The following is a 26,084-nucleotide window of genomic DNA, read 5'->3' on the forward strand; positions in this document are numbered from 1 at the left end:
TTATACATTTTTTTTTATATAGATTTTTGAAAGTAGAGAAGATATGTTAGCTTGGGCACGGAGCGTTGGTCTAAAATATGGTATTGTGGTGGTTATTTTAAATTCTGCTAAGTTAAAAGGCGGCAAATTGCCGAAGTGCATTCTTGGTTGCGAAAGAGGAGGAAAGTACGAACCGCCACGGTATTTGGTTGAAGGGCAATCCTTGCAAAGAAATACTGGGACTAGAAAATGCGATTGCCCATTTCAACTGCGAGGTATACCACAACATCCATACGGTATCAGGTGGGGTTTAGAGGTTATTAGTGGTGTCCATAACCATGAAATAGCAAAACATATTGAGGGCCACGAGTACCCGTCAAGGCTAAAACCAATAGAGAAACAATTTGTGGTCGACATGGCCAACAGTACTGCGCCTCGTGAGATTCTTAATATTTTGAAGCAAAAAGACCCGTCAAACACTACGGGAATCAAGAGCATTTATAACACCATTTTTTCAAACAAAGCAGCCAAACTGGACGGTTTAACTCCTATTCAGTATGTCATACGTCAATTACTTAAGGAACATTACCTCCATCAATTTCTTACAAATCCGGATACTAACGAAATCACAGATATTATTTGGGTTCATCCTATGAGTCTAGAGCTATCTGTCAACTTTCCGTCTGTACTGATCATTGACGCCACGTACAAGACCAATGAGTATCGAAAACCACTATTGGAGGTTGTGGGTATCACATCCACATGGCGAACTTACTCGCTTATGTTCGCTTATCTTAGTAATGAGAGAGAAGAGACATTGACATGGGCATTGGATAACTTAAAAAACTGGATGCTTCAAAAGGGGGCGTCGATGCCATTGGTGTTTGTTTCAGATCGGGATTTAGCGCTTATGAACGCCATTGAAACATGTTTCCCTACGGCACGTCACATCTTGTGTATTTGGCACATAAATCAGTGCGTCATGAAGAACTGCAGCCGTGTGCTTGGTTCGGAATGGAAGCGCTTCGTCAAGTCATGGCACTCGCTTATCAATTCATCTACACCTTCGTCTTTCGAACATAAGTGGCAAGCCATGTGCGACGATTTTCGCCAGTTTCCGTATGTCATAACTTACCTGTGGCAAACATGGTTAAGGTCGTACAAAGAGCGGTTTGTTTCAGCATGGACAGATACATGTATGCACCTCGGAAGCAATTCAAGTCAAAGGTAAAATCGCTTTTTCACTTTCCTATTAAAATTTTGTGTATTTCTCTACTATACTAAGAAATACTTTTTGATACTTTCCTATTTAAACACAGTGCATTATTCTATTACAGGGCAGAGTCTGCACATGCGAGGCTAAAGCTATATTTAGGGGATACCATGTCATCACTACAAACATCTTTTGATAAAATACATAAGATGTTGAAAAATCAGTTCGGGGAAATTAAGAAGTCGTTCGAGAAATCATTGAACATTCCACGCCACAAACAATTACGTGACGACATTTTTGATCAGGTAAGGTGTCGTATTTCATTAGAGGCAATGGAGTTCATACATGATCAGCTAGAAACCGCTTTAGAAGTATCCCCCCACATTGTTGGCTATTGCAACTGTACGATCAAAATCACACACGGATTGCCATGCATGCACGATCTTGCATATTATCGTTCCATTTCCACTCCAATTCCGCTATGGAGTATCCACGCTCATTGGACTAGGTTGTCTATGCACGCAACCGAGTTTAATGAGGAGGGAGCACGATCTGACAGGACATCTCAGGTCGTTGAGATATTAGATGGGATGGATCCACCTATGCGAGAGCATATCATAGACAGGATTATCGATATGGCAGATCCATCTCGTAGCACAATTCGACCTCCATCGTACAACACAGAACATAGAGGTCGACCTACAGGTAGAGATGAGCAAAGTACACGTCGCATACCTTCTTTCTCAGAAGCATCCACTTCAGGATCAAGGACTGCAACATCGCGAGTGAGAGGGAGAGGGAGACGTGGGAGGGGTTCGGGGGTTCGCAACACTCAATTTATAGTTCCATCCATCATTGATCCCTACATTCAACGATTACCTCAGGCTTATCAGCGTTATATTTCCCACACTGTTGACGTGCTTGGTGATGGTCATTGTGGATTCAGGGCGATAGCTGCACTAATCGGGTATAGTGAAAATGATTGGAGTCGAGTACGAGAGGAGCTTATTGAAGAGATTCAACAAAATTATTATCTATACACCGAGATTTATCCAGTAAATGATTGGGCAAAGCATCTACTAATTTTACTAAATTGGTTCGAGCCTACGGCACCAAAGGATCACTGGATGGAGGCTATGACTTTGGGAGTTGTCATCGCAACAAGGTACAACCTAGTACTGCATACATTTGATGAGGATGTTTACGGTTGTTTTACTCATTTGCCATTGAGGTCCCCTCCAGTTTCAGTCGAATACCGCCGGGAAATTGCTATTGCCCGTGTTAACAACGATCACTTCGTGCAAATTTTCTTAGAACCTAATTACCCTGTACCACCCATCCCAATATGGTGGGAGGAGCATTCATCGGATGAAGCTAAAGGATGGGCTGCCAGTTATGAAACACGTTTGCTATTGTGGTACGAAGTAATGGGTATAAGCAAGCCGGGAGCAGCATTTGGAGGAGATATTGATTAAAATTTGTGTTTTTATGTATTTTCATGTTTTGACAATATGTACTCAATTATAATAAAATGAAATTTTATTTCAATTTATTATTGTTCATTACAAGTTATTTTTATTATTCATTGTTAAGACTAATTAACTAATTAAAATAATATAAATTTATTAAGCATAAAGTCAATTTTAATTGAAAATAGAATTTGAGTTAACCAAAAAAAAAATAAAGAAGGGAGGTAAAGGGGAAAAGAAACAAATAAAGAAAATAGAAAAGATTATTAAAATAATAAAAAAAAAGTTCAAAGTAGAAGGAATCAAAAGAAAATAAAGAGAAAAAAACGAAAAAAAAATTCTACCAGAAAAAAAAACAAAAGAAAATAAAGAAGAAAAAAGAAGAAAAAAAAAAAGTAAATGGAATGTGGGGGAAGCAGGAGAACGGGAGGGGGAGGGGGAGAAAAAAGAAAAAAAAAAAAAAGTAAAAGGAAAGAGAGGAGAGCAGGAGAACGGGAGGGAGGGGGAGGGGTAATATGGAAAATGGGGTGTGGGGCCGGGGGGGGTGGGGTGTCAGGGGGGGGGGGGGAAAAGCAGCCCTCGAGAAAAAATCTCTGCTACTGCACAACAATCATGGAGAGAGAAACCACTGACGTGGGAGACGTGGTTTTTTTGAAGAGACGTGGGAGACGTGGTTGGTATTCGCCTTTTGTAGGTTCAACGTCTCTCGGGAACACGCGGCAGTTTGAAGTTTATAGTTTTTTTATTAAGTTTAAATTGTGTGAATGCAATATTAAAGTAATTTTGTACTCATCAAAAAGTATATTGTATAGTAAATATAATATCAATTGATGGTATGATTTATATTATTTCAATTAATATGAATGAGGATAATGTTTCATTTCAATCAATAAGAATGAAGGTAATGTGCACCATCTTTTAAGGAGGATGAACAAAACTCAACTCACCGAATGATCGGTTTAAAATCACGTAATAGTAGCAGTACGGAATAATTTACCAAAACAAAAAGTAGTCATGCTCTCCTTTTTTATAATCACACTCTCATTTTTTTTTCTTCGTTTTGTATTATAAATTTATAATATTGTTCTTTTAAATATGAAAAAATATACAAATGAAAAGTCAAATTTTTAAATTCACATCGCAAGAGAACAAATATGAAAGTGTGTTTATAAAAAAAGAGTGTAAAAACCAATTTCCAAAGAAAACTAGAATGGTACCGGTTGAAAGGATACCGATGTTGCACCTATCGATGCTGACCCACCTCAAAGTCCCGCGTAGATAATTTGAACCATTAATTAATTTTATAATATCTTTTTGAGTGGCCCGCGTAGAAAAGGTCAATCAACTAACTTATAGTGTTGATCCCGTGTACTATTTTTTCATTTAGAATATAAATTCCTGTATTTTGAATGAAATAACGGTAGATAGGATTGAACAATTTCAGTTATCCGATTGAGCTGGTTTAGGAATTTTGTAATTGCAATGAAATAACGGTACATTAGATCAAACACTCGCAGTTATCCGATTGAGAATATTTTTCGCGGGCCAACCGAAAAAATATTTTAAAATTTATGAACAATTTGAATTATTTGTGAGAGACTCCGATGTGGGCCTTGAAACCCAGTTTGTACACTATTGGTTCGGTACCCATTAATTGGTACCATAGACGAGTTCGTATTTGTCAATAAAGCTATAGGTACATATGAGTTTGTACATACCATCTACTTAACTGCTTAGTTTCGCTCCTACAAATTTAGAAAAAATTATTGGCGATATCAGATTTAGCTGATTTTTTACAGGACTCCATAAAAATTGTTTTAAAAATAATGGACGATTCAAATCATCTTTTTGGAACCCGAGGTGGGCCCCACAAAACCCATACGAGAGTAACCAAAAAGTTAAAAAATTATGATAAAAACTTACAATTTTTTAAATAAATATAAAAATAAGTCAAAAAATAAATTTATTATTATTATTATTATTAAAAAAAAGCGACTTGCCTTATTTTTGCCAAATTAGGCCAATGTCAACCCTATGATTCATGAAAAAATAAAAATAAAAGAGTACTACAATCTAGGGACGGTTCTATAGGGTTTCCAGGGGTTCAAGCAAACCTTCTGGTTTAGAAAAATGCACTAATTTTTTAAATTTCTATTATATAATTATATTTGCCTTAATATTACCAGTAATAAATCATACATAAATCCACTCATTTCAATTAGAGTGGGTTTATACCGATTTTATTTTCTTAAAAAGTCGATAATTGCTATTCAGATTCTTTTTTTGGATTACTTTTTTGAATTAATTATTCCTTACGACAAGATGAATTGAAAGGTAAAAAATATAGACTGAACTTAAAATTTTAAATAAGAAGATGGACCCTAAAAGCAATAAAAACACGTTTCAAACTTTTTTCATTTTTTTTGTGAATTTTTTATTTTGGTCATGCTTTTCAAATTTTTAGATTCAACTCATCAAAATTGAATGATTAGTTTTCAAAAAAATTAACTCAAATTTAACAAAAATTTAGATATAACAACACTGCAAACAACAATCCATTTTGAAAACATAAATGCACGCAATTAGAAATGGCAACGGGGCGGGGTGGGGCGGGTTTTGGCATAACTCGATTCCAACCTGAAAATTATGACCCGACCCCACCCGGGTAATTCATAGGTGTCCCCGTTCCCGCCCCGTTCGGGGGTAAGGTTTGCTCGCCCCGCCCCATGAAAAATAAGAAAAAAAAATTAAAACTAAAGGCAAAAAAGAAGAAAATGGTTATATATATATGGTGTTATCTTATTATAATGATGAAATATAAAGGGAAAATATGTTTTTTTAGAATAATGAGAAAAATAGTGGGGTATAAATATATATATTTTTAAGTTTAATGATAAAAGTATTAGATTAAAAATATAATTTTATATGAAAAAATATTTCGGGGCGGGTAACATCAACCTGAACCTGCCCCGCCCTGATCGGGTTAATATTTCCCCCTGAACCCGCCCTGGTAGCCAAAAATTTGATGAAAACCCGCCCCGTTCGGAGGCTGGTAGGGGCAGGTTTGGGGTGGGGAGGGATGAATTGTCATCCCTACATGCAATCCAATAAGGTACTAATTAATCAATCGCGATGAGGACTACGACATAAATGATCCCAATCATAGAAAGTGAACCTAGAATGGGGAGAAAATCGGCCAACAACACAAAGTGCAAATTCTTTCTAATTGGTAACTTCACGCTGCCAATTCCTTCCATTTGTTTCCTTTTCCAATATTGTATATATCAATGGGGGGTTAGCAGAAAATCAGGGCCGGCCAGGGGGTAAGTCCCGCAAGCCGGCCGGCTCGGGCAACCCCCCGGCAAGGGGCAAAAAAAAAAAAAAAATTGTATGTATACAAAAAAAAAGAAAAAAAATCCAGCAAAAAATATGTTTAGGGGCATCATCCAAAAAATTTTGTACAAATTTTAAAAAAAAAGTAAATATGTATGGTTTCCACTTACTTTAAAAAATTATGATACTTGAGAAAATTAGGAGGGTAAAAGAGAGGTTTTTATACACTTGGGGTAAAAGAGAGGTTTTTACACACCTGGGGTAAATAACAGATAAAAAAAAATTAGGAGGGCAAATTATTAAGAGAGAAAATTGGGAGGGCTATCAGATAAGAAGAAAAAAAGAAAAGAGACGCTATAGCCAAAACGATAAGGGACGGATGATGTAATTCAAGCTAAATGAACAATATAATTTTGTTTTTGTCCTTTTTTTGTTGTTGCTTGTGTGTCTTTTTTTTATACTTAACACTAGTGGGCAACGAGCCCTGTTATTCGCAATAAAAATTTGCAGACAACCACATAAGGAAAAACTCGTTTGGGCCCATTCTAGGTCCCATAAAAATTTAGAAAAATATCCATAAATTTTTTAATATTATTTTATGGGGCTTATAAAAAATTAGCTCCAACAGACATTAGTAAGTGTTACTTTTGAATTCATATGGGCGAATTGAGCAGTTTCGCCCCAACAAATCCAAAAGTAATACTTACCGATCGATATCTCTTGGAGCCGATTTTTTACAGGGCCCCATAAAATAATATTCAAATTTTTTTGGATATTTTTCTAGATTTTTGTGAGACCCGGAATGAGCCCAAACACATTTTTCCTTGCGTGGTTCCCTGCAAATCTTCTTTGCGATTATAATTTTCGAGTGGGCAACCAAGCGGAAGGTCGGGCTTGGGCAACCCAAATGTCGGGGCCGGCACTGCAAAAAATTAGTGAGTTAAGAAAAAATAAGGTTCAATGTCTCTCTATAAACCCGAACCCGCCGTGGTACCCGAAAATTTGATGAAAACCCGTCCCGTTCGGAGGCTGGTAGGGGCGGGTTTGGGGTGGGGTGGGGAGGGATGAATTGTCATCCCTACATGCAATCCAATAAGGTACTAATTAATCAATCGCGATGAGGACTACGACGTAAATGATCCCAATCATAGAAAGTGAACCTAGAATGGGGAGAAAATCGGCCAACAACACAAAGTGCAAATTCTTTCTAATTGGTAACTTCACGCTGCCAATTCCTTCCATTTGTTTCCTTTTTCAATATTGTATATATCAATGAGGGTTAGCAGAAAATTAATGAGCTAAAAAAAAATAAGATTCGACGTCTCTTTATAAACTTGAGCCCCAAACCTCTCCCTTTAAACGTCAAAGAGTACAATCAGATTGACTGAAAGCTAGTACGGAGTACATCTTGATTCCTTCTAATTAATTAGTAAGTGCCTATTGTGAAATTTCTGAATTAGCTATTGCTGGTGAAGTACATAGGGGTCCCCACTATTCCCAATACGGCGTGGCAAAGGACTTTCTTTATATGCAAAAACATACCCTGTTTCATTTTCAATGTGCACAATATTTATATTTCCATTGTTAAGGCTGAACATGCCGAAACTCAACATTTCTCTCTCGTCTTTCACATTGCCCAGGCATCCCTCTTCACCATTTTGGCAAATTCCAAATATCCAAGTCTGTTTGTCTGTCTACTTACCTTCATAGATCTGCATGCATGGCTAAGTCCACGGGTTGACCGCTCCTTTTATTGGCCGGCCACATCCTTGTGTGTCTGTTTTTTTTTGAGTAAATTTTTATTTTTAAAGGGCTCAACTCCGTGAGGGTCTAACTCTCAGACTATTTGAAGCGGTTAATAATTTATAAAAATTTAACGCAACATCAACAATTAAAATAAAAGGAGCTGTCAATAAAAGAATTGTGCCCTAATCCCACACTACACATCTCAGCCCTTTTCCTTTTTGAAGCCAACAATCGAAGCAAAAAAAAAAAACTTTGTACAAATACATCAGATTCATGTTACAAAACTTCATTTTAAACGGTTTAAACATTTTGACGTATTTTATAAACTAAGCCGTGCGAGAAGGGCAGAATTTGTCAAAAACCTACTACTAAAAACAGGTCTGTGGCTTACACCCAAATATGACCTGTTAAAGTTTTTGTTTGACCTTGCTATATATAAAAGTTGTGATCATGTGAATATATATCGACTGAAGTACTACTTCTTTTTTGATGTTGTTTTAAAGCATTAAAAACAAAAAAAATTCCATAAAAAGGGCGACCTTTGGACAGTTTGACTTTCCCTAGCCTATTACGTACCCACCAACCTTATAAATTTATCAACGAAATTAAGAAAGAAAAAGCAAAAACGATCGAACTGATGGAAACTAGATACAGTACTAGCTAGCTAGCCTTTCCCTTCTCGGCTTGAGTTTGAATTATTCTTTCTAAAAGAGCTCTCAGAGTATCATTCCTTAGGGCCATTTTGTGTATCTATCCTTCCATAAAATTAAGATCGATCGGTAATTAATACTATACATTAATACATGCATGCAAGATTCTGTACGTTCAGAAGCCTGAGTGAGAATAGCCTTTTTGATATATATATATATATCCTTGGGTTGGCCAGTAGTCCTCTGATCGTTCGGACTGCACAACATATACTACTACTGCATATGTTAAATTTGATGTTAAAGCCTGCAGATCTGTTTGCAAGGCTGGCCTCCCCCCATATCTACTTTTTTACTGCAACTGTTCTTATACTAAAGAGGAGCAAAATGTTCAATTAACCCTTAAAGAAGCCGACGTTAGAAATAGGCAAACTTTTTTTTTTTTTTTTAATAATAAGCAAAGAGGGCAAACTAATTGAAAGAATGAAATAGTGAATTCAGACTACCCTTTGGAATTCTGATTAAAAAAAAAAAAAACTACCATTTGGAATCTATGCAGAGATCTTAAAATCAGTTTCGATTGAAGAATAAATTAGTTAAACCCAGATCACCCTTGGATCCAGAATGGATAATAAAATAAGTCCAATTTATTCAGCTGCATATGTTAAGGTTCTCGGAGTGGCATCTAGTGCTTGCCGTGGTCGCGTGGGTTTGTCGGCGTTTGCTTTCTTGCGTCCAGAGCCCGGCGTGGCATCAGGGTCTCGCCCCGAAATGGCGTCTGATGCTAGAGGCAGCGAAGGCTTGCCAACATTTTTGTGGGCATTTGTTTTCTCTCGTGTCATGAGCTAATCAGCGTTTGGCTTTTGAATAGCAGATTCTTGGGATTTGATTGGTGCTCTTTGTAATCTTTAACTCGTATCTTTGCCAGCCTTGACTGAGTGCCAGCTTGATCTCAAACTCCATTATTACTGCAATCTGTTTTCATTTGTGAAGAGAGTATATATGAGACTCGCGCGTGTTTGGATTAAGACATTAGTCTGCCTTTAAGAGTTTCTTGAGTATCTTCAGTACTCCATTGAAGGGTTTGGTTGTACTTCATTTTCTTTGTATCCAGTAGAAAATCTTTGTAAGTGCTGGATGATATTTCTTGAATGCAATTAGGGTGTATTCTACTAACTAAGATAAGTAATAATTAAGTAATTATTTTTTAAATTAAAGGTGATGGTATAGTGAGAGAATGACTTATTTCATAAAACGAAAAATAAGTATTTAAAAAATAATAACTTTAGCAGAACGAAACATTTTTACTTGGATAAACAATTCTCTATTTTTTTCATGCTTTCTCAAATCACGATATAATAAATTTTTGGGGAGTGATTTTCACATTCTTCTTTTTGATATCCACACTATTTTAATTTTTTTTGTTTTTTAGTGTTGAAATTGTACGTAATTTTTTTGCTTAAAGGCAATAAAGGGAGTGTGAATATTAAAAAAAAAAAAAAGGGAATGTGAAAATCAATTCCCTAAATTTTACACTTGACGCAACAAATTAAGGCCTTGTTCAGATGACAGAAAAAGATGAGAAAATTAACTTCCCCATTAATTTTTTTGATCGGCAAAACAAACTTTTATAAAACTCAACAAGGTTGCTGTAACGACCCTGATTTTTTATTTTTTTTGGTAAATAAAAATTTCGTTAATTATTTGAATTTTTATTTTAAATTACTTGGTTTCTTTTAAAATTCATTTTTAATTCTGAAAATCCGTCAAAATTAAATTTTAGTCCTTTAAAATTATTTCTTGACTAGAAATCCTACTTGGCAAGTAGAATTGCTTTTCAATCGATTAGTTGGACAAACCGAACTACTAATTCACCTAGTTACAATCTCCTAACCATAGATGAACCTTTACCCATTGAACAATAAAAGTTAGGAAAACTTTTATCCATTGGACAATAGGAAACCTAGATTTTCTATCAAAGATATTTTGTGCTAGATTTGATAAAGTACTCATATATAGTTGTACATAGACTTATATACACATGCTTAAAGGACATTTGATTATTTTAAATATTATTCAAGTATATATTACATTATTCCTTTTATCCATTGGTCAAAAAATGCAAGAAAAAATATTATTCATTGGATAATAAGTTAGTCTTACTAACTCGTACTAGGATTTATTAAATAAATCACTTCCTAGATTTTCCCATGTGTTTATATGCATTAAAGATATGTGAATATCTAATTTCCTAGATTTCTAAGTACACCAATAAATATATAAGTACTAGTACTTCTTGAATTATTCTAATAAGAAAATCTTGGCCATATATTTTATTTGATACTTGAAAATTTTGATGGATTATATGGTACCTAATAATACCTACATTTATATTTAAAAATTTGGGCATGTGTGTGTGTGTGTGTGTGTGTGTATATGATAATATAATAGGAATATGTGCTTATTAGATTAGTTTACTAGGAAATTTTGATATTATATTTTTTTATTGGATACTTAAAAATCTTAAAAGATTATATAGTACTTTGTAAAGTATTTTACAAGATTTTCTAAGTACATAAATATATTTATATATAGGTATATGTACCTTTTGGCCTATTATTTTTCTAGGAAAATCTTAACCATTGGACAATAATTGCTAGGGAAAATTTTATTTCTTGGATAATAGCCAAGACTTTTGCTATAAATAGCACACCATCCTTGCCATTTAACTCACACATTCACTCTTTGCTCTTATTTCTCTGTAGAATTTCTAAACTTTCTTAGTTCCAAAGTTCAAGTTTCTTTAAGTTTTTGAAAGCTACCACCAAACCACCTCCAAAAAACCACCCCTAGATTTTTAAAGTGGTCTAGTTTAGTTAGCAAAGTTGTTTCTAGGAAGAGAAAACCCATCTCTCTTCCTTTCGAAGCACTTCGGAACCGTTACGCCGCCGATTCGCAAAACCGACGACCAACTCTCAAAACCGATCAACTACCAAGAAGTAAGGTAGAGTCCCTTGTCCACTAACTCAACGTATAGCGTAGAACCGTATGTTGAAAAATAGGATATCTTTACTCTTTAGTTCAAAGTATAACATGAAATATTTTTAAGTAGATGAGGTTATCTATTCCCTATAAGGTTTGAAATGCATGATAATTAGTAAACTTATCATCGCTAATGAAAGTATGAACATGTTGGAATAATCGACTTTTACTCTAATAAACATGTGTTGTTTTGAATTTCCCACAAAGGAAGAAAGAACGATTTTTCAAAAGATAAGATTTATCGCTTGTTTAGAAGTATTCGTATTTTGATCTTATGATGATTATGAGCATGTATACATGATTGCTAGAATTACTTGTCTTGTGGTGCGTTAAAGCATAAGTGATTATCACTCCAAAGGCGTCCGTACATGTGCTGTTATGCTTTAAGTTGTGATATGAGCATGATAGAATAATATAGAGTTGGATGATCTTGCTGGTTTAGTTTCAAGATTACAATGAATGATTTGTGATTACGTATGTGAAAAATCCTACCACGGAGTCGTTGCATGAAAACGAGACACGAAAATCGAGAAAGTAGAAACATGACACCTAGGGTGTGGTTAATGAAAAGGCATGTTTTGAAAATGTGAAATGTTTTAAAAATCGCAATGTGGCCGGACGTGGTAGCCCATTGTGTAGTGTGTGTTTTGTGTGCCAATGGGAACCCGGAGCGGCGGAACCGACGTAGGGTGTGTGACTTGGTTACCGCGGAGAGGTGCCGATGCCAATTGTGTGCCAATGGGAATCCGGAGCGACGGAATCAAGGTAGGGTGTGTAGCTTGGTTACCGCGGAGAGGTGCCAATGCCAATTGTGTGCCAATAGGAACTCGGAGCGGCGGAACCGAGGATGAGTGTGTAAAAATGATTTTGGAAATGTTGATTTGAAAAATGAAAAGTGGAAAATGGAGACACGGTTTACGAGATATCGCGTAGGAAAAACTCAGAAATCACGGATACCAACATTAGTTGAATAGTAAATATGGATGTGTCATTGTTAATTATTTTGTTAAATACGCATGTGCTATGTGGATCTCATTGATTCTATGCCCTATTATGTGTAATTTACGGGTTAGTAGATATGGGATTATTCTGCTAAGCTTTCATAGCTTATGGTGTTGCCTTTGGTGACCTTGACATATTATACTGGTGGTGACGCTAATATAATGTGTCAGACTTTGTAGATGAACAGGGAGAACTCTACACCTTGGAGACTTTCGGAGCCGAAGAGCTGGCTAGGATGGAGGAGCAGGTAGGGCAGTAGATAGGAACCCTAATTTTCCCTCCTTTTGTTGAATAAAAGTACTCTTTTGAGAATTATGATGTAATATTGAGCCAGACTCTGTTTAGATTTTCAATAAAATATCTATTTAACGTCCTCAAAATTTGAGGCGTTACAGTTACATCGAGGGGGAGGCAGGAAGCACAAAAAATGCTACACTATCAGAAGAAAGAAAAGTACAACACAAATCAACCAACCAAAAGTTGAAGGAAAAACAAAGACTCCTCAAGAGGTTGACTAAATTTTCAACTTTCGAATACCATATCCAGAAAACTCTTAAAGTCCTCCACCGTGTAGATCTTGATTTCAAATTTGGTCTTCATCCACATTGCCACTTCAGTTTTAATACCATCCCCAACCTCCGAAAACCCTGAGACAACATTGTTGACAAAAATAGATGTTGGGGAATTTCAACCTACTCAGAACAGAAAGGGCAAAGCAGCGAATGGGTATGCATAATCAAATTCCTACTATGAAGATCTTGTGGCCACCCTATCTCGAATAGCCATCCATGAGAAAACTTCCATCTTAGGAGGGTTAAGATTTTTCCACACCAACCTAAGTACCGGGTCTCGTGAAAATTTTGTTGTTCCCATTGCTCATATACTGATTTCACTGAAAACCGCTTGCTATCCTCCCACTTTCAATACAAAGAATCTAGTCTTGTTGGGTCCAGCATTGCAGTTTGAAGTCTCTGAATTAGATCCTCCCTTTGGTCCTTCTCCCAGTCACGTAATAATCTCCTAAACTTCCCCATAAACTTTGGCATGTTCAGTTGTCATGAAAGTAGTGAATAACAAAAAAAAAAATCCTCTCACAAAAAGGTAGAAATTTATTTTTCTGAGAAACTTTCCTCTCGTCCGAAAGCACTTCCCTCCTCCCAGAAATATCACTTTTCCAAACTCTCTCCATATTTCAGTTGGTTGACATTCAAATTATCTTTTTCCTAGATAGTTCGTTTCTTCAGAGTATTTTTTTTTCAAAAAGAGCAAGAAATATATATTTTTTCTTGAACATATTTGTTTTTTTGTCTTAGTTTTATGTTCTAATTTATTTGTATGGACTGAATAATTAACCATTTTTAGTTGAAATTTGTGATTTATTTTAATAATCCTATTGATTTATTTTGTTGAGAAATTTTTTTTTATATCCCTTCGACTTTGACCAAAAATTCAATTTGATCATTCACCTTTCAATTTGGTCAAACAAATACTTCTACTTTTGAATTGGTTCCAATGTCATCCTTGACTTGGATGCCGTTTGGTATTTGGATGGAAAAATGTCATGTGCCCAGCACATGATCTTTTTTTAGGGGTAAAATTGTCCATTCCCCTTCCTCCCTCTTCCTTCCCCAGCCAAAGCCCCACCACCACCACCCTACACCATACCCATTTCCTCCTTGGGCCAAATTGGCCAATTTCAGCACACCACACCCTACCACCCATCCCCCCTCTCCCCAATCTTAGCTACGCCACTGCCATCACCTATCACCACTGCCGCCACCTATTGCCACCCTGCCCCTGCATAGCCAGCCATCCCCATTATTCTCTACTCCCTCCATTTACTCCTCTCTTCTCCCCCTCACTCCTCTTTATATATCCCAGCACTTTAGGTTCGAAAATCACACACACAACACCTAACAGTCTCCATTTACTCCTGTCTCGTCCCCTTCACTCCTCTATATATATCCCAGCACTTTAGGTCTGAAAATCACACACACAACACCCAACAGTCATATGAAATTAGTAACAAAAGATAAGAGAGAGAGAAAGCATCCACCACATCCAATGGAGTTTTAGAGAGAGAGGAAACGAATTTACGTTCTACACCACCCCACCGCTCGAATCTGGGTTTCCAACCTTCCCACACATCAAAGAGCATCACAAATCCACCACCACTTCAGGCCACGGCCACCCCGAGGTCCCCCTCTCCGTCGTCTTCTCCATTTTTCCAAAATTTACCGAAACCCATTCATTGCTTCTTCGGTTCGATTCAAGGTAGAAAGTCTCTCTCCTTGCATCTCTAAGTATATTATGTTGTTAAATGTGCAAGCTTTAAAAGCTTAGAATCGGAAAATGTGGAGAATCCAATTCAGGTCGAGAGTGGCGTGATTGGAACAATGAAAACGATTTGGGTTTTAAATCAAAATGTTAAAATCACAGTTACCCCCCCTAGCTTATTGAATGTAATGTTTCGGCCCTATTGTGCTGGTTCATTGTTAGGGAGGAAGGGGAATGGACAATTTTACCCCTCAAAAAAGATCATGTTCTGGGCACATGACATTTTTCTGTCCAAATACCAAACGGCATCCAAGTCAAGATGACATTGGAACCAAATCAAAAGTAGAAATATTTGTTTGTCCAAATTAAAACGGGAAGGACCAAATTGAATATTCGGTCAAAGTCAAAGGGATATAAAAGAAATTTTCCCTATTTTGTTTTTATAGTGAATATGGTAATTGATCACTATGGTATAATTCTCTTTCTAGTGGTTGATTGTAGAGTTGCATGATGATTTGGATAATAACAACTTGCGTAAAAATTAAATACATATTCAAACTAAGCAGCTTATTTCATGGAGGTAATAACAACTTGCCTATAGTCAACTTCGCAAGTCGTACACTCCATGAATGCACACTTTGAAGCTGTGCTGGATCATCGATTTGAGAAAGAACTTTCAGAACAAAAATAGTAATGCTATCTCGGAGAGTAAAAAGGTTCAATTTGTCTTGTTTTTCCTATTTCTCTTTTTCTCTTTTGAATTTTCCCGCAAATCAGGATTGAAAACCAACCTACAAAAACCATCGTAATATGTTTGTGTTGAGATATGAAGACAGATTTGGAGGCACTGTAAATCCCGTCCCGGCAGAAGTAATTTATGTCTGGGTGGTCGACGACAAGGAACAAAAAACTTCCTCTTTGAAAATCCTGACCAGGCGGGAATCGGTCATCGAGCGGTTCGGTGCAGACAAAATGTAAATTATTTTTAGGTTTTGTCTGTCCGTGGGCTTACTTGTAACTATAAAAAACAAAGTTATGCCAGCCTCTTATTGTACTCTTTCACACTTTTATCATAGTGAAACTCTCCAACACATTATGGAGTACGATTAAGCAATATACTTAAGTCGGAACCATGAACAACTCTTTGTCTTGTTCTTTTCTTGGTTGTGATTATTTTTTGTTCTTGGTTTATTCTTTGATTATGTGTGTTTGTAGATGGGTTTGGATGTTCGAATCCCCAACAACTGGTGTCAGAGCTCTGGGCTAGGAAGTCAAGGGTTTACACAATGGTTAAAGACAAATACAAGATCGAGAAGTTCAATGGTACGAATTATGTTGTCTGGAAGATGCAGATGGAGAATATTTTAAATTAGAAGAATCTGTATCAGTCGATCAGCGGCAAGAAGCCAGGACACAGAAAACAAGAAGATTGAGATATTTTAGATCACAAATTAGACTTTGGGGACTGTGTGATTTAGTCTCGCGTCGTCGGTTGCGTCAAATATTGTCAAAGAAAATACTACTAACAGATTTGTTCAAAGTATTAGAAAAGATGTACGAGAAATCTTCCGCAGTGAATAAAGTACTCTAACTTATGAAAAAGTTGTTTAATCTAAAGATAAAAATTGTTACTGAACATCTAAATGAATTTAATACGATTATGAATCAGTTAAAATCCATGAATATTAATTTTGATGATGAAATTAGAGATCTTATTCTATTATCGAGTTTGCTAGAAAGTTGGAATGAAATAGTATAACGATATAAAAATGCATTTATTAAATAAAAAAAAGAGTAGTGATTAATGAGAGGAAAATCACAGTGAGCACGATCAAAGATCAGCTACACAATTTTTTTTTTTTTTCTCGTCGAAAAGAATGAAAAGAATAAATTTTTTTTGGAGAAACACGAACAAACGAAAAAAAAATTAAAATAAGAATAAAACCGTAACTTACAGAAAAAGTTTAATGGAACACCACTTAAAACCCGTGAGTGAGGTGGCATTTCCGAAGCTTTTCGGATGGTGTGAATCAGTTTTTGCAATGATGGGTACTTCCTCCGTTCCGATTTGTTTGTCCCATTTTTTATTTTTTGAGAGCGTTTGACCTCTCAAAGAATTGGCTATAATTTTCAATTCGTAATGTTTTTAATATGCAATATGGATCTTGTTTGATAGGTCTCAATTAGTTTTATTATACAAAATCTTCAAAATCATAAAAAAAATTATAAAATATAAAATATAAGTATATTTTTGAAAGACACGTATTTTGACAATTGGACAAATAAATTGAGAGGGAGGAAGTATTTTTTTTGATCATCAATGATGGGTATTGGAAGGGGAAATCCTCTGGCAATGGAGTAGTACGCAATATCTAAAATATATCTTCTCATTAGATGCGAAAGACAATGCAATGAAAGTTTGACGGCCGATGTGATAGCGACAAAACTCTGCGTGAATCACAAAGCAAACCAGAGGGAAGAGAGAGAGAGAGCGCGCTGCGGTCGCCCAGTTGCCTTACGGTTTTCGTAGGCTTTGCGCGTTTGAGGACCATTTTGCTTTCTTTCTGAATCTTCCTTTTTAAAAAAAATATAATTTCAAACTAAAAAATAACGAAAATAAAAAATACTCGGTAATTTTTTGAATTTTTTTACATCGTTTAAAACATTTTAATGAAATCTATCAAACGAGATCCATATTAGTAGAATAATTATTGACACAAACACATAATTTTTAAGTTTAAAATTACATTTTTTTCAAAAAAAGATTAAGTAAGAAAGTGGAACGGCGCCTGACACCTATTCCCACGACTAATAAATGTGCACATGGGCACCACAATTTCGAACATCTTTTTTTAATACACATTAATGTGAGATTTATATTTTTTATTAAAAATTGATTTTCATACTCCACTTTTGTTTAATTACACTTTATTTTTTATTTTGTAACGATGTAAAATTACATGATTATCTTTTTCATAAAGGTCAAAATGTATGAAGGATAGTTTTGTACTTTCACATAAAAAATGCATTTGGACGAAAAGAGAGTGGGAAAATTAATTACCTTTTTTATTTTGAATTTTATATCAGTGTGTGATAGAAATCTTAGTATGAGTTTCCACTATTAAAGCTGAACGATATTTTTGATATTTTCAGTGAAAACAAATAATTACTGAGTATTTGATATTAACTCAAGAAAAAAATAAAGCCTGATGCGGCAATGTCGCAGCGCACTACCACAAATGGACTATAATTGGCTGACCTATTCATTTTAAATGCTTTTGTTTAGCCTTTCGTTATACTCTTTTCGTCCATCTTTGTTGGTTCATTACGAAAATTCGTTTTATTTTTAAATTATTTTATCTTTTAATTTATAATATTTTTCACAATTTTGAGAACATAGAATAATAAAACTAACTAAGATCTACTAAACAAGATCCATATTTGCATATTTTTTGGAGTCTATATTGAAAGATATAAGTAATTAAAAATGACACAGATTCTCAAAAAGGACTAATAAACACAGGTGGAGGGAGTAATTTTTAAAGTTATTCATTTTTCACTGTGGGAGAAATCAGAAAAATATAATAATACGAAGTTAGAAAAAAATTCCATTAAGAAGACACTAACTAGAGACAAGAAAAATCACACAATGTTTGGTATTGTTTGTATTTAGCGAATTCTTTTTTGCTTTTGTACTTAATTTGTACTCCTTCTGTCCTAAATTGCTTGTCCATTTTTTACTATTTGAGACCTCTTAAAAATTTATCTATATATTTTAATTTGTAATACATTTTATACTGTATTTGATATGGATTTCGTTTGATAAATCTCAATTAGTTATATAATATGATATTTTTGAAATTATATAAAACATTATAAATTATGAGATATAGATAATTTTTTGAGTAACACGACTCCCAAAAAAGACCGACAATTTGGGACAGAGGGAGTAATTTTTTAGACTTCTCTTGTTTATTCAAGTGGGCAATCTACCAACTTTAATGTGAATCTAACAAAAATTTAGAAAACATGAAATGAATAATAAAACAAAAAATTTGGAAGACTAACAGAATTGTTAATATGGGATTTGAGGGAGCATACACATTCATTTGTGTATTATATACTCTTTCCTTTCCGTTCCCTTTTAAGTCCCATGCAATTCTTGGATAAAAATATAGTATGGCTCCATCATTTATCAATTTCGCTACACATAAAAGATCGCAATTACTTTTTTTGTAAGGCAAAAAAATTTCAAATTTTTTTATTAATTTTTGAAATTGTTACAAAGACTAAAGGAATAAAAAGCTAATGACATTATATCCTTAAACAAGAACAATCATGTATCTAATAATCTGAGATTAATAAGATGTTAACCAAGAAAACAATCATTGGGACAAACCCACACATATATGGTCAAGCCTCAAAACACATATTGAGCCAAGCCCAGAACTTGAAAGAAATAACCCTAACCCTACCAACACCAACCGACCCACCGTCCCACTCCAAGACCGACCTCCACCAGCAGCCTTCAACCACACCAATAGCAGTCGCCACTTCACCACCGCACCGTGATCTCCTCCAACTGCAGCCACCACGCCACCGGACCACATCACCAAAACCAACCGACATCAAGCATCAGCTTCAATGATTGCATTTTTTCGATCCATTGGAGTAGATCATAGCCCGACGACAACCCCGAACACATCACCAGCTGACGAGATCCATATATAGCGTCGTTAGGCTAGAACCGGCTACACGCAACAGTGTAGGGTGACAGAAACTCGCCGGAAGCACCCCAAGCTTGAAACGCCACCATCCAACAAGAGCCACAACGCCTTAAGGCAAGATTCGACAACACCCATCAGTATGGGCCGGCAGGAAGACACCAAAATGGAAGCCGAAAACAAGAAAGAGGTGAAGAAACCGAGAAAGGGAGAGGGAATCGGAAGGGTTAAAAGCGATAGAGAAAAGGGATGGAAAAAGGAGGGGGGGAGGCGCCTCCCACCCAAGCCGAAATCCTAAATGGTTGTTCGGTTCTTCAAAGACTAGAGAGAGAGAGAGAGTTATCTTTTAAAAGATCGCAATTACTTGTAAAGTGCAATTTTTTAAAAAGAATTATGCACAAATATATGTGTGCGTGCACATATATATAAATGTACAATAGTAAGGCCATTACAGTTTCTTTTTATTGCGAATTTAGAAATTCATACTCTTACAGTCCCTTAAAGTTGGTCCGTTGCTCCATTTTTGGTTGTCCCATTTTGCATGCTCCTCACACAAATCAATGTCCAAACGTTAATGTTTTTCCCATTCTGCCCTTTTCTATTCTTGGACGGTGGGGACTAAAGCTGCATTCTTTTAAACTTTTAAGTCTGGAATTTATTTTGGTATTTTTTACTTTTCATAACTTTTTGTTTAGTTTTTTTGACCTAATTTTAGGGATTAATTGTTCTTCAGGACGAGACAAATCGAAAAAGTATAAAAATATGGACCGATGTTGAAAAAATTCAAATAAGACGGCACTTAAGCTCGAAAAGACAACTATTTGTTAATATTTTTGTCTTTAGTGATTTTTTTTTGCTTTTGTTCATAATTTTGTACTTTTTAGGCTCCGTTCTCTTGAACTTAATTTAAATCTAATTTTTTTTCCTTATTTGAACTTTTTGCGCATTTGTTAGTTTTGCTCTAAATTTTCGTGGGTTATTAATTCGTCTCGACAATAGGAATCGAAAAAGTAATTTTTTTTTTACTTTTACTCAAGTATTTTGAGAAATAACCATTTTAAAAAAAAAAAATAACAATAATTCTACAACCACACCCATTTTATACATAGGGATGGCAATCCCGGCTGACCCAACCCGCCCCGTTCCCCGCCCCAAATGGGTAGGGGATTCGGGAATTATTTGGGGATCGGATAGGGTATGAAAATAATTTTCAAAAAAAAGTGAGGAACGGGTAGGGGGTGGATATGAGGTGGTACCTGCCCCATCTCCGCCCCGCTAGCCTACTATATATATATATATAAGTTAGGGACTTAGGGTTCCCGATCCCCGCCCCACTAGCCTACTATATATATAGATAAGTTAGGGTTTTTCCATTTCCCAATCGCCACTCTAGAGACTTACGTCTCTGATCTCCAGCCCCACTAGCCTATTGGTCTTGTTTGTTTGAAATTATTTTTATTTCAATTTGGTTTATAATGCACTATGACAGCAACTATGTGAATGTTTTAATTTAAATTTGGTTTGTAATGGCACTACGGCAGTTTTAATTTAAATTTGGTTTGTAATGGCACTACGGCAGCAAATGTGACTGTTTTTATTTTGATTTGGTTTGTAATGGCACTATGGTAACAACTGTGGCTGTTTTCCTTGGCATTTGGTTTGTAATGACAACGTAGAATTTTTTTTTTTTTTTGAATTTAGTTTCATGGTTCGTATTTTATGGCAGGTGACTTTTTATTTTATTTTAAAGTTTTGGATCTTTGGATCTCCGATTCCCCACGGGGATCTCCGTTCCCCGTTTGGGGCGGGAATGGAGGGTAAAAATAAATCCCTAGAGGGGATTGGGGCAGGAATGGGGAGGGATTTGGGTTCAGGGATCGGAGACGGGGATAGTGGTATCCACCCCCGACCTTCCCCATTGCCATCCCTATTTATACACCCACACACACTCACACCCATTTTATACACCCAAAAAGTAAATATAAAAATTTAATTGAAACTCATAATTTTTTTTTAAAAAAAGACAAAAATAAGTTGTCTTTTTAATCTTATCTTTGCCTTCCTTCGTCCTACTTGCTCAAAGGTGTTCGTACTCCTTCGTCTAGGAGGCCTCGCTTTAAGAGCATCTCCAATCCATACAAAATAGAGGATGGATGTAACACATTGAGGGGAGATTTTGTAATTTATTCCACTTTTTCTTCACTTTTTCTACTTTTTGGGAGAATCTTTGAGGGACCCACCGTCCTTTTTAGAGTTTGGTCCTCCAAAAGTAAATTTGGTCCTCTAAAAATGGAGGACCAAAAGTAAATTTGGAGTACAAATTTCCTCCAAACTCTAAAAAGGACGGTGGGTCCCTCAAAAATTCTCCCAAAAAAGTACAAAAAGTGAAGAAAAAGTGGAATAAATTACAAAATCTCCCCTTAATGTGTTACATCCATCCTCTATTTTGTATGGATTGGAGATGCTCTAAGTGCCTTCTGTCCGGCGGAAGCGCACCAGAAATCCGAGGAGAGAGGCCATTCATCCTATTCCTGGAGATATAAGCTCGCCGAGCCCCGTCGCGCTTGGCGGTGCCCTTGGAGGGTAATCTCTCAGATGGTATTGAGGCCCCGTTCCAGAACACCTTCTTAAAAAATAAGTACTTATTTCATATTTTCAAACTCAAAAATAATGTAAATGAAAAATAATTTTTCAAAATAATTTTTACTGTATTAAAGATCTCAATGAGATCTATCAAACAAGATTCATATTGATAGGAAAATTATTTGCGTAAGCACATAATTTTTAAACTTAAAATTATCTTCTTAAAAAATAAACTCTTATTTTCCTTTCCGAAACGAAGCTTGAACTGACGAGGATATTCAGGACGTTCAGCGATCCCCTCCATCAGCCAGCATTTGGCGGGCTCTATCAACCAGTAGGCCCTGTGAGCCACCGGTCAACTCATAGAACCTTGGGTTTGACCAATTGCCAAAGTGACGTGGCTGGGCCCGGGGTCCTTCCTGAGCCCGACCACCACATTAATACACTTTAAGGGTCCGATTGGATGCGGTATGTGTTTAGGGTGTATTATTTATGAAGCGGTGATAAGATAGTAAAGGGTATTAGTTAAGAAGGGAGGGTTCACATTGATGTGACATTTATAGAAGAGTATTACAAAATAGATGGTTTGGATAATGTATTAGAAGGAAGTGTAGATGATGTAAAAAACTATCAAATGACTCTTTTGCCCTTATGCAGTTCCAAACTTTATTATGCCTAACATTAATTATATAATTGCAAAAGTTAATGTATTTAATGATTTTTCGACAATTCTAAGTTGTAATAATTTACTATACCAATAAATTAAATAATATAAAAAAATTTTAAAATATAAAATTTATGTACACATTATTAAAAAAAAAACTTAGAATTTTATTTAGTTTAAAAAACTTTTTCAATTTTTTCCAGCCATCCATTTGTTTCCATCCAACCGTTCATTTTTATTATCCTGTGTTCCAATACACCAAATCATTTTTCTTTTTTCCCCTCGTTTTTATCGTTTACTCCATATGAGAGAGAGAGAGAGAGAGAGAGAGAGAGAGAGAGAGAGAAACGATGAAGAAAAAAGAAGAAGAAAAAAGAAGCAGCGGCGGCCACTGGTCCTCACTCTACAATCATCTCTCTCTGTCTCTCCGATCTTCTCTCCGATCGTCTCTCTCTGTCTCTCCGATCGTCTCTCTCTCCGATATGTACCGAACCCAGGTACGTTTCTCTCCAGTCTCACATATGAATACATATTTTGTGTGTGTGTTTTTGTGGTGATGGTGGCCTGTTCTTCTTCTTCGTTGCTATCTCTGTTAGCAGTTAGAGACAGAGAGAGGAAGAGCCGTTGGGGAGGGGATGAGGAGGGGTGTTTTGGTCAAAAATCAGGCGTATACATCCGAATTAGCTATTGCTACCTAGGAGGGTAACAATAATTTATGGTTGTTCTTGGTGTATTAGTGAATACGGGGATTAATTAATACAGGGGAAGAATTGGATGCCAATTGGTGTATTGACTCCTCATCCGGGTGTATTGTGTAATACACCAACCCAATACACCATCCAATCGAGCCCTAAAATTAGTAACAAATTAAGATGATTAACAGATTATAGACTCTAAATTTTGTTGAATTATCTTAAAATTCAAGCATTTTTTAAGTAAAAGAAAAATACACAATTTTTTTTTATGTCGGATGATATCCCGGTACAAGTCCGGTATAGACCGGTACACTTGGTATTGACCAATAAAAATCGGTATTTGGGTCGGTACAGAACACCTACATGAACCGCTTTTTGTTTGGTTCGGTACGAAATTGACAACATTAGAGCATGTACATCGGAAGAGGTAAACACAAATTTTAAGCTATTTAAGCTAGGCAAATCAAAAAACTACCCATGCAGCAGACTAGGTAAACCCAAAGGCAGAATACCTCCGGCCACAGTACATAGGTATATATACCTAGCAGTTGTTCATGAGCAAACCATTTAATGTTATTATTTCTCAAGCTTCCCCTCTCTCTCATCCGTACTTTTCTTGAAAAAGAAGAAGAAAAAGAAAAAGAAATAGTATTTTATTAGAGAACAAGTAAAATAGATAGTATTGGTATAGTGTTGAAAGAAATATGAATAAGTTATGTAACAACCCTAATTTTTTGTCAATAAAAATTTCGTTAAATATTTGAATTTTATTTGAATTACTTATTTTCTCTTGAGTGGCTATATGATTTCTTATTAAATTCCGTCGTAGTTAGATTTTGGTCATTGGTTAAACTCTCGACTAGAAATCCTACTTGACCAATTTAGTTAGTTTCTAACCAACTAGTTGGAGGAACCGAGCAACCAACTCACCTAGTTACTAGATGAATGATGAGCAACCAAGATTGTATAATCTTGGTGCTCTAGTTCCCTAATTTGTAGCGTTTTGATTCCCTTAGATATCATTTGTATCTCATTTTTGCACGTAAGGTTTTGTTCTGGTTGATTCATGTAATACGCGGTGCTAAGGCGGTTCTTAACGCCAAGGATCGTAGTCGGAAGTATCCAAGGTTCGAGGCAGTGAAGCAATGTTCCACCAAGCCCCGTTGGGTGATTAATTTAGTGCAAAGAGGGTGTCGGGTCGCCGTCGGGCTGCTTGGGCCAAAGCGGAGCAAAAATTGAAGTTCTGCCTCATATGAACCGGTACTGGGAATTGGCCAGTACCGGTTCATGCTGTCCAGAGTTTATGTTTTCTAGCTTTTAAAGACCTATGAACCGGTACTGGGATTTGGCAAATATCGGTTCATGCTGCAGAATATAGCCACGTTTTTTCTGCTTTTTCTACTTTCTACTTTTGGAATATTTTCCACTTTTAGGATATTTTTTGGGATATTTTGTGAGAGAAAGACCACCTTGTATAAATAGGGTCTCTCTCTCTCTCTTCTTGATCTTCTTGTCATCTTCCACTTTAAGTCTTTTAATTTCAAGAACTCCATTAATGGCTTTCAAGCTTTTCTAGCTAATTTCTTCAAGAACTCCTCAAGGTATTTGTCGTTTAGTGTTGTCTCGTTTATTAATGTTGTAGCCGCGGACTAGATCCTTTATAAAATCAACTTTATTTTCATTTCTATCGGTTAAAATTCATGTCTTATTTCTATGCTTTGGTTTATGCTTTAAGTATGTGTGAGTAGTCGTTTGGCCAAGTCTTGGGATAATCTTTCCCGAGAACTTAGGTGGTGATTTGGTTCTCAAATATTAGGGCTTAAAAGCATGATTTACGGAATAGAGCTTAACATGTATTTTTGGTCTAAGCAAGGGGTGCTAACTACTTGGTTAGGCGTTTGTCAAACGGTCTTGGCAAGCGGCTCCCTGAGGGCTCGTGGCCTCCTATGTGTTCGATAAATGTTAAAAACAAGTTGGTTCGTCTCCGTTTAATCACATTTTTCATTAAACGTAGTCATTAAAGTTAAATTCTCCGGGCGTGAGCACGCGGTCGTGACTCTCGCCTGAGTTATTTTGAGAACCGGTAACCTCCTTTGTCAAGGGTTAGAAGATCCTTAGACTTGCCTCTTTTAAGTTAATTAAGCTCATTTCTAGTCTTTTCCTTAGTTTTCACTTTTAAAGCAAAATCAAGTTGACCGTCTTGAACGTCGCTGTAGACACCCCAATTTGGACTTGTCAAATTTCCTTAATTTGTGGCTCTGAGACTCCCCAATGATGAATATGGATCAAAACAAGCCATGTACGAATTGAGACGTTGCTCCTTAAAGGATTTAAAAAGGAAATCGTCAAAATCATTCCCAAGCGCTTGGAAGCTGTCCCAAGCGCTCCAAACTATTTTCCAAAAACCACTGGCACTGGCTCACTCTCGAGCGCTCGAGAATAAAGTTCCAAGCGCTCGAGATCTCTCCTAGTGCCCAATGGGTGAAAAAGATTCCCACTATCTATGCAAGCCATCATTGCATTCCCTTTGAACCGGCTGAGGTGAGTCAACACTCAACCTTAGTCAGAGAGGATATCAGCTGAAGATTTCTTTCTTTAAAAAAGGGTTTATTTCAAAATCATTTCATTTTTCAAAATCATGGGTTATATGCTCTATATATATACCTGGTTCTTCTGCTGAAAGGGGGGACGAAAGTTCTCTCTCTCTAAA

The 26,084-nt window shown here is 36.1% G+C and overlaps 1 protein-coding gene across 1 annotated transcript; it reads left to right on the top strand.

Moving 5' to 3' along the window:
- LOC131328499 (uncharacterized) lies at positions 1–2,667 on the top strand. The gene is made up of 2 exons (XM_058361440.1): positions 1–1,206; positions 1,317–2,667. The coding sequence occupies exons 1-2, from the start codon at positions 44–46 to the stop codon at positions 2,665–2,667; spliced, it is 2,514 nt and encodes an 837-aa protein (XP_058217423.1). The 5' UTR covers positions 1–43.
- Positions 2,668–26,084: the final 23,417 nt, after the last annotated feature.

The sequence above is a fragment of the Rhododendron vialii genome, chromosome 6a (assembly GCF_030253575.1).
Source record: "Rhododendron vialii isolate Sample 1 chromosome 6a, ASM3025357v1".
Taxonomy (NCBI): Eukaryota; Viridiplantae; Streptophyta; class Magnoliopsida; order Ericales; family Ericaceae; genus Rhododendron; species Rhododendron vialii.